The sequence below is a fragment of the Magnolia sinica genome, chromosome 7 (assembly GCF_029962835.1).
Source record: "Magnolia sinica isolate HGM2019 chromosome 7, MsV1, whole genome shotgun sequence".
NCBI lineage: Eukaryota > Viridiplantae > Streptophyta > Magnoliopsida > Magnoliales > Magnoliaceae > Magnolia > Magnolia sinica.
The window spans coordinates 31,238,662-31,248,806 of record NC_080579.1 but is presented as its reverse complement, the minus strand read 5'-3'; the positions used below and the strand labels follow the sequence as shown (position 1 = coordinate 31,248,806).

The following is a 10,145-nucleotide window of genomic DNA, read 5'->3' as shown; positions in this document are numbered from 1 at the left end:
GGCCTCAAATTGATGAAAATAACCCTAGGGTCAAGGTATACTTAAAGTAGAGCCAAAACCCGACTGTCGCGATCCAACAAAGCACTTCTGGTGGGCCTATAACCACGAAAGGTCGGACTTAAGCTCATTGACCATGGATCTAGGTCAGGCTGAGTTTTCGTACCGACCGGCTCTTTCAACGGTCACGGAATCTCGATTAGGTCCACAAGCACTAGGATATGCCTGGGCCACCTTCCCTAATCAGAGAGTGAAATTGGGACAGAATCCAACGGTCAGAATGCTTAAAATCGTCGCGCAAGCGACACGACTCAGATTTCATAAAAACTTAATAAATATCCAACCGTTCTCACACTCTTCACTCCGAACTCAATCAAATCGACCCAGAACATCACATGGACTTGATTTTCGAGGTGATGGTCAAGCCTAACATGGTGACTGCAACAACCTAAGACCACCGCTATCGGACTTTCAACGCGCGGTTCAGGTCCGATCCAAATCTTCCAAAAATTTTCTAGAACAACTGGATTTACCGATGGATCCCAGATTTCAGAGTAACGTAGCGCTAACTAATCTACAAGTTTTGAGTCATGCAGATACAATTTAAAGTGATTGATGCGAATTTCACAAGCAATCGAGTATAGCGCTAATTACCCCAAAAACAACTACTAAGGAAAGATTAGCACAAAAATTTCCAAGGTCGTTACATTACCCAACTCATCGTGCTCCTCTCTCTTTCTCTCTTGCGCCCGAGCTCCACAATCTCTCTCTCTCTCTCTCTCTCTCTCTCTCTCTCTCTCTCTCTCTCTCTCTCTCTCTCTCCTCTCTCTCTCTCTCTCTCTCTCTCTCTCTCTCTCTCTCTCTCTCTCTCTCTCTCTCTCTCTCTCTCTCTCTCTCTCTCTCTCTCTTAGAAATCGCGACTTACTGTAAATAGAAAACTTACAATTTATATCAATTATGATGTCTACTAGTGCGCAGGGTTTTTGACCAAAAATAGTGTCCTATTTGGCTTCACACGTTATCTTCTAATTATTGTACGCACTTTTCATGTTGCGCATAGCTCCTAAAGCCCATTTGATGAAGAGTTATAATCAAACTAAAACTTACTATTTATAGTAAAAATAGAATTAAAACAGGGAAACAGTAGTCGATATGATGGTATTTCACAAATTTGGCTTACATAACTTGGCGTATCAGGGTTGGGTGGCAAAAGTGGCTCGTCCTACCCCAAAATCAAATATTTTAGGTTTGATAACTCATTCCAATTTGCGAGATACATCCATTTTAAGTTCTGACAGACTGGATTATCTCTGAATCTGACCGGGTCTTTTATAATCCATCTTGGCCATGAAATTATCCACAACCCGCTCTACATTAAAAAATTAAGGGTTATTACGGTACAATAGCCTATTTATGGTAGTGACAATACAATCCCACCATTCAACTAATCGGACCATCTCATCATGTGGGCCCCAGTGGGTGGGGTATGCACACTAGATCCTGAAACACCACAGCGGCCAGTCTAACTCATTTCACATTCTAAAATTAAATCATCCAAATTATGGGACCCAATTTAGATGGATAATCATGAATCAAAAGTTTTGTACGATTGATGGACATAAAAAAAAAATTTAACAATTGAGAAGGACCAAATATCCAACCAAACAATTCAACAAAGATAAATACTTTGATACTCTGGCGGAGTGTGATTGAAACTTCAGAAATGAGAGGGACGTGATTATTTTAGGGATTATTAGAACGGAGAGGGAGGTGATTTTTTAGGAATGAAATTACAAAAATAACCTCTTATATCTTTTTCTTTTAAGTTGAAACTTACTGGGGTTCACTAACATTCAATCCATCCAACATATGGGCCCCACCATAGTGATCACATCGTACCAACCAAAAATCAGGCTGCTAAAATGCTCAAATGGACTACACTTGAATTTGAATACGTTGAGTGGTGTTATATTATGTTTTTTGTGGATTGGCCTACTTTATGATTAGATGAGCTTTCTTATTTTTTTTATTTTTTTATTTTTTTTAATTCTTTTTTATGTTTTTTGCGGGCCTAATAATTATGTTGGTGTGCATAAGTGGGATGTCAAACCCAGGCCACATGGAAATCGGACTGCGTACTGAGTAACTCAGTAAGCTTTTATCCTACTGAGTAAATTTTGTTGGGCCCACAGTGAATGTATATGGTTAATCCACGCTGTCCATCTGTTTTTCCATCTGGTTCAAGGACTTGAGACCAAAATTGAATCATGTAAAAAGCTCAAGTGGACCATACAACAGAAAACAGTGGGGAATAATGATTTCACTGTTGAAACCATGCTAGGCCCCACAGTGATGTTTATTTATCATCTAACCTGTTCATAAGATCACAAAAACATGGATGAATGGAAAACACAAATATAATCTTGATCCAAAACTTTATTGGCCCTCGAGAAATTTTCAACGGTAAATGTTCAATTCACACTGTTTCCAGTGGTGTGGTCCATCTAATATTTGGATATGCTTCATTTTTGAGATCAAGCTCTAAAATTATCTACCAAAATGGATGGAAGGAGAGGATAAAATATATAAATAAGGGCGGACCCCACAGAGTTTAAGCGTACTGAGTTACTGGGCAATCCGCTTCCTGCCACATGAGCCCCCCGATTCTGAAGTCCGCACTTTGCAAAGAGAAAACATAAGGGCAGTAATGTAATTTTCATCTGAAAGGAACCGCATTTGGTAAAAGCTGAATTCCAGAAGAATCTTGTTGCAAGAATCCCTAAAAATTACTGAGAAACTGCGGACGCCATATACAGGTGATTGGATTTAGACCATCCCCCAGTATGAAATACCTCCCCTTCAGAAAATGCGTCATCGTACGAATCCTCGGTAACATATGCAGTGTAAAATTTCCGCGTGCTTGTCCATCAACCATCACGCTGCCAGAGTATTATAAAATAAAAAAAAAAAAAAAAAAAACCTCTACTAATTGATTCGAGACAACGAGGCCCACGATCTGGGCGGTGTAGATCGAAGAACATATTTCCTACGTCTACGGTTCATTAACCACTTGCAGCGAAGAAACGAAAAAAAAAAAAAAAAAAGTCTAGCCCGTGGAGGTGGAGTCTGGGTCTTTGCTTTGTCTTTTGCTCCTCGTCCAACCAAATAAAGTAAGAAAGAGACGAAAGAAAGCAAGAAAAACAATAATCGTCAGAAAGTGAAAACCCTCTGTCCCAACTTTCCTTTCATCCCAAATCCCCTTCTCTCTCTCTCTCTCAGTACACAAAAAATCCTCTGCCATGGAGAATCACAGGATTCCACCTCTCAACTTAGCTTATTATTACCAAGGAAAGGTAATTCTCCCCCGCTCTCTCTCTGAAAACTACATTCCTCTTTCTTGTTCTTGTTCTGGTGATTCTCCCCCTCCTCTTTTTCTCATTTTCTTTTCTCATTTTAATGGTGATGTTGGTGTTGGTTTTCAAGAGCATTGAAGAATTGAGGCATTCTCTCTTATGCACGACACTGGAATTGGAAACTACGCGACTTGCAGCCAAGGAAGAAATAAGAAGAAAGGATGATGAGCTGAAGCAACTCAAGGATCTGTTGGTGACAGCCACTAGAGAGAAAGACGAAGCCAATGACAAGTACCAAACCCTCCTCCTCCGACTTCAACAGCAGCAGCAGCAGCAGCAGCAGCAGCAACAGCTGCAGCAGCATCAGCAAGATGATGGACAAGTCCCAAGAGGAGATTCGAATGCGGGTATATCATCGTCCGAGTGCGAAGAAAGCATTGTCTCCGAGCCGTCATTGATACAGCCTTTCAGCATCTTAGATTCAGAAGCTACAGCGACTACGGCAGGGTTACTTCCTCTGCCAGAGAAGGGGAAGCTGCTACAGGCAGTGATGAAGGCTGGCCCACTCCTTCAAACGCTTCTCCTTGCAGGTCCCTTGCCTCAGTGGCGCCACCCTCCACCTCCACTCGACACCCTTGAAATCCCTCCCGTTACAATCCCTGGCACAGCACTCAACACCACCAACACCAACAAAGACAACACCACCAACAATCTTCAGCAGCTCTCAATCAATATTGATTATGATAACAACAACAACAACAACAACCACAACCACAACAGCAAGAGGTCCCTGTTCAACTGCCATGGTACAGATAGCTCTCCTCCTACAACCAAGTATCAGAGGATTATTCTGCAGTAATTCACGCCTATTCTACAACTATTACTACTATTATTATAATTAATTAATATTATTAAGGTAGTATTGGGGTGCACTAGCTATTTGAATATTCTCACATCCAACTGGTTGGATGATAAGTTACCGTCCACCCACTTGATAAATCCATGTCCAATAGACTAACCTATCATTGAAATTACCTTTATTTTAAAAAAAAAAAAAAAAATCAGCTTCATCTGCTCATTAAGAAGGCCATGTTATTATTTCGTTACTTATCAACGGCTATATATTATTTTATATGGTGTAGCAACCAGATTAATGGATGGCGCTGATATTTTTGAAAGGTGATTCTCAAAGTGGGTCCAAACTATTAGACGGATTGGATTTCGTACGTACATAGTAAATTTTAAGTCATCTAGTGGGTGTACGGTAACTTATTGTCCAAGTTGTTGCATGTGAGCATTTTTCTACGCGGATTGCCTGTAAAAGCCGGGAACTTCCCATGACAGGAAGCTAGATGGGGCCATCGTGATGTTTTTGATAAATCCACCCCGACGATCTGTTTTTTCATATCATGTTATGAGAGGGGCTCAAAAATTAGTAAGATCCAAAGCTCAAAGTGAGCCGCATGGGAGGAAAAAGTAGGTAGCTAAATGCCTACTGTTGAAACCTCCCTGGAGTCCATCATAACATTTGTATGCCATCCATACCGTTCGTAAGTTCATTACTACCGTGATGAACTGAAAAGCTAAAATATTAGCCTGATCCAAAACTTCTTTGGCCCCACGAATGTTTAAACTGTGGACGTTCAGCTCACATGAGTTTTGGATCAGCCTCGTTTTTAGGCCTATTTCCTAACATGATCTGGTAAAACGGATGAACCGGGTGGATTTCTCACAAACATCACAGAGGCCCCACCTAGCTTCCCCTCCCATTAGTTCCTGCAAAAGGCTTATCAGCCAATCCGTGTCCGACGTGGCAGCTGGGAGGTGATCAGAACCTTCAAATGAGTGATCGGGACCTTCAAAACAGTGAGTCCTGTCCGGTCCATAGTGGAAGAGTGTGCATCCCATAAGAGTAGTGGGGCTCATCCGATCAATGATCTGGATCGTCAAACCATGGGCCAGATATACAAAATGTTGGGGGCTTCAGCTACCTTGAGTTTGGGTCCCCGGTAATTTTTCTCCAGTTTTAGAAGTGATACTGCCAAGAATTTCCAAATGGAGTTTTCTTTTCTTCTATTCGTAGTCAATTTCTAAAGGTAATGCGATGTACTGTGGATTATTTTTTTCGATGTATTTGGCGTGAAAGGAACGGTGGGAATCATATCTACGAGGTGGGAAAGACCAAAGGTAGTAAGTAGATGATGGGTTAGCTTACTTTGTGATGTGGGTTGGTGGGTGGCCAACAACTCCAGCCCTACTTGTCGGAGAGAGGGGTCCCAATGGCAGTGCAGCTGCTTACCTGCTCTTCAACTGTATTAATTATTCTTGCTAGCCACTAAACTTTTGAGTTGCTCCTATTTTTTATGGCATTTGTCTTTTATCATGTGCTTCTATCTACTAACACACTGCCATTATCTTTTATTTTATTTTTTAATTAAAGAAAGATATTAGTGGGAAGATCCAATCATAGCCATGAGCAGATTCTCCTCCATTTGTCAGTTGCAATAAGTGGAGCATATGATGGACCTTTCCGTGGATGACCCAATTCCCCTTTCATTTGGGAATCCTAAATATGGTTTCTACTCTTATTAGACTCTTACTAGACTCTTCCGCGAATCAACTTATATGATTTTGTTGAGAGCTGCAAAAGCCAATTCTAAATTTGAATCATACAAATGGAAAATAAACACAAACAAAGCAATCAATCATAGAGAACATGTAATTTTACATGGAAACATTCTGACCAGAAAAAACTAGGGCACAAGGTGATAAGTAATCTAATATGAAAACGAATTACAAGAGATATAATAAACTTTCAGACATGAAAACCCTTTTCGAAACCCTATCTCTCCTTTAGAACAAGTCCTCAATCACTAAAGATTACCTTAACTCACATTACACACATGTATATTGTCACGCCCCAAACTCGAAAACCAGGCTCACAAAATTCTCGATCGCCGAATCCGGCGCCAACAACCTCCGTAGTTCCCCATTCTCGGCTCCTGGCACCCATATAATAGGTTTCAATCCTGAGATCCTACAATGAGGATTTTGAACATGAATTTGATTCGTAATAAGCATAACTATAAGCATAACCCACGAACAATAACCAGAATGATATCATAAAATCCAGTATGATAAAAAACTTTAAGTACAATGCGCATAAAGGGAAATACTATGATAATAATAACAAAACTCCAGAAGCTTTGCAGCACACTCCTACTCCTGCTCAGCTACGGCCTAACGTCACTTGCATGCATTAATCGTGTATAAGCTTATATAAAGCTTAGAGGGTAATGAAAGTTTGTGCGTACCGTGGAAATGCAAGTATGCAATATCAGAGTAATGCAGAAATGTTGGTAAGTCCATGAATCCCATCAGCAGTACCAAGGCTATGCGATGCAAGGCATGAATGCTATCGGCCATACCAAGGCCAAGCGATGCGAGGCATGAATGCTATCGGCCATACTAAGGCTATATAATGCAAGGCCTACATAGCCAATGCCATGAGTAAGATGCAGCTCAAGCATTCCAATCCACATCATATATCAGTACAGTTTTTTCTACATAATCACCGGGGTCTAGTACACTCTACACCAGATTGTCGCCCACTGAACGCGCAACCATGTAACTAGAAGAGACCTCACTATCCGCTTACCAATATCGGCCCGGCCCGTTGATAGCGGACCCATTTACGAGCTGGTCAAACTCAGCCTAGCATTGCTCCATACTCTCGGGCGGATAAGGCCACACTCCCTTCCAACCGACCATGACATAGTGGGAGACACGGCCTACTGGTATATGACCCTCGTGCGCTCATATATCCACTTGGTCTCGATGTTAGAGTCATCCTCTAGTACCATCGGGTTTAGAAATTTTCACCCAAGGACATCTACGACGCCTCAATGCTAGTAATAGTATTTTCGGTGTCCAATCCTGCCATCCACGATATGCTTATGGAGGTTATGGCCCTGATGTTGCTAGGGCGTACGGAAATCCTAAATCTTGTGGGTACCGTACGCTCATGTGGGCAACTCATCCTATCAGAGAGTCTCATAATAATCCGCCTAATGGCATGCGTTATGATCAATCACTCCTCATATCAAGCATGCATATAATGCGCATGGGCATGGATCGTGAAGCTATACTAAGTATGTTATATGATGATGATGTACTCTCATCATATCAAGGATAGGCCTAACGATCATGGGGGCCCAACAGTTTTGGTTAGCCCACTAAGGGGAGGTGAGAATGGGCCTAACAATGGACCCTAGGGAGATTTACAATGTGGACATTTAACCATCATTGCTCTTACAATGTGAACATCAAACCATCATTACTCCCAAGGCATGGCCCATCATAAACATTTTTACATACATCATGGTGGAATCACACATCACATCAGTCCTTGTATACATCACTTCGGGCCTCACTCATGGGCCTCACATGCATCACATTGGGCCTCATATAAGGGCCTCATATACATCACATTGGGCCACATCCCATAGGCCTCAAATATATCACAATAGGCCACGTCCCATGGGCCTCGAATACATCACAATGGGCCACATCCATGGGCCTCTCATACATCACATCGAGCCTCACCATCTGGGCCTCACATCCATCACATTGGGCCTCACTCATGGGCCTCATCATAAATAGCAGTGAAGATAATGATTGAAAGATCATCTTGACGATACCACAATTAGCAGTAGAGATAATGATTTTCACTATTTAAAATTCACAGGGCCCACCATAACGTTTATTTTCCATCCAATCTGTTCATAAGGTCACAAAGGCCTGAATTAAGAGGAAAAACAAATTTCATATTGATTTAGAACTTCTATGACCCCAAACGATTTCAATGGTGGACGTTCAATCCTCCACTGATTTTTGCAGTGTGGTCCACCTGATAGACGTTCAATCCAGTAGCTATATAGCTGGGAGATGAACGGTCTGGATTAAGACACAAACCTCATGGTCAGGGCCCACAGAACTGCTGACGACAATACAGCAGCCATAGGCTGCTCATCCAGTAGATGGACGGCCTAAATGTAAAACAGATGGACGGGTTGATAAAATACATGTATCCTGTAGGACCCACTGAACTTGCTAGCATTAATCCAGTAGCTGTATAGCTGATGGACGGTTGGGATAAAACACATACCTCATATGGGATCCTCAAAGCTTGCTGGCGTTAATCCATCAGCTATATAGATGTTGGGGTCCCCATAGATGGACAGTGGGATGTAACACATACCTCATAATCAATCCACAGATGGACGGTTTGGATACAATAGGTACATCACGGTGGAGTCCCGCAGTAGGACGGCTTAGATAAAACCCATACCTCATGGTGGGGTCCACATGTGTGGCTCACCAGCAAAATGGACAGACGGTATGGATTTAACACATGCCTCATGATCAGGCTGTTGTCCAAGCCCCTGGATGGACAGCCTGGATATAAAACACATATATCATGGTGGTCCCCACCGTCCAAACCACTGGACGGTGTAGATATAAGGCATATGCATCATGTGTGGGTCCCACACGGATGAACGGTTTGGATATAAAACATACCTCATGATCAAGGCCCACAAAACTTGTTAACGTCAGTATAGCAGTTGTCCAGCTGCTGGACAGATGGACGGCCTAGATATAACACACATCGCATGGTAGGGCCCCACCAGCATGGATGAAACGCATGCATCATTGGTGGGTCCACACGTGTGGCCCACCACAGCTTTGGGATAAAGCTGATATTTATGATTTCCCTTCAACCAGGCCTATCCAGACAGATAGCCAGGTGGGCTGTCTGGACGGTCAGTAAGGCGGGCCCCACAAGCTATCGGTGTAGATAAAATACTTGCATCAGGGTGGGCTACAAACAGGAGCGAGAGAGAGAGAGAGAGAGAGAGAGAGAGAGAGAGAGAGAGAGAGACGGTGTACTGGAGGGACCCCACCACTATGGGCCCCTCTTTGTTTACAACACATACATCAAAATGGGTCCCATCACAAGTGGGCCCCTCAAATGAAAATCAATGGTGGATATCCTAAAATCACCCATTTATTGCACTCCTTGATCAATCCCTTAGCTTCCTTAGCTCCTTGGCTTTGATTTTGATGGAGTATGATGAAGTATGGATGGCTAAGATGGGAAATTGGGTGGTAGGGAGTGGGTCACACTTGGAGTTCTCTCTTTTTCTCTCTTAAAAATCTTTGTTACCTTCTTTGGGTTGCTTGGGAAATGAATTGAGAAATGAGAGAAAGGTGTTGTAAGAGAGAGGTGATGGGTGATGGGTGTAAGGAAGGGATGGGTGAAGAGAGAGAGAGAGAGAGAGAGAGAGAGAGAGAGTTGACTTTGGATGAGAGACGTATGGGTTGCCATGCCTTGTTGGTGAGAGAGGGATGTGCTAGATATAGGTTGTACTTTGATTGATTGATGTGATGGATGGTAGAGATTCTCTTGAAATTTACAATGCGTGGCGTTTTCCTCAAAATAAATGCGGGCCCACAACTCATGGCCTGGGCATCGCATCGATGCGCAAGACGCGGCGTTAGAACCATGGTAACGGCATGGTCGCTAGGGTACAAGTCTCAAGTCGAGTCAACTCAAATATACGGAATGCGACTTAGGGTCACGTGCAAACATAGATTACAAGTCGCGGGTCACCAAAATTCGACTAGGAGGATCATGAAAGTCTAAGGAACGGTACAGATTAGGATACGGGCCTTACATATATGGTGTTATACGTGGAATAGGAAACAAATCGCGCAATTATGCAAAATCATGTG

At 42.5% G+C, this 10,145-nt stretch overlaps 1 protein-coding gene across 1 annotated transcript; it reads left to right on the top strand.

Moving 5' to 3' along the window:
- The first annotated feature begins 3,190 nt into the window (after positions 1-3,190).
- On the top strand, positions 3,191-5,733 carry LOC131251271 (uncharacterized). The gene is made up of 3 exons (XM_058251896.1): positions 3,191-3,350; positions 3,481-4,156; positions 5,497-5,733. Exons 1-3 carry the CDS (start codon positions 3,297-3,299, stop codon positions 5,550-5,552), a joined length of 786 nt encoding a protein of 261 aa, XP_058107879.1. The 5' UTR covers positions 3,191-3,296; the 3' UTR covers positions 5,553-5,733.
- Positions 5,734-10,145: the final 4,412 nt, after the last annotated feature.

What these genes read in the sequence shown, in the direction of transcription:
- LOC131251271 (XM_058251896.1), top strand. Translation starts at nt 3,297, where the DNA reads ATGGAGAATCACAGGATTCCACCTCTCAACTTAGCTTATTATTACCAA. An exon ending in CTTATTATTACCAAGGAAAG is followed by an intron (nt 3,351 to 3,480) that starts GTAATTCTCCCC and finishes TTGGTTTTCAAG; the next exon opens with AGCATTGAAGAATTGAGGCA. An exon ending in GTCCCTGTTCAACTGCCATG is followed by an intron (nt 4,157 to 5,496) that starts GTACAGATAGCT and finishes TTGGCGTGAAAG; the next exon opens with GAACGGTGGGAATCATATCT.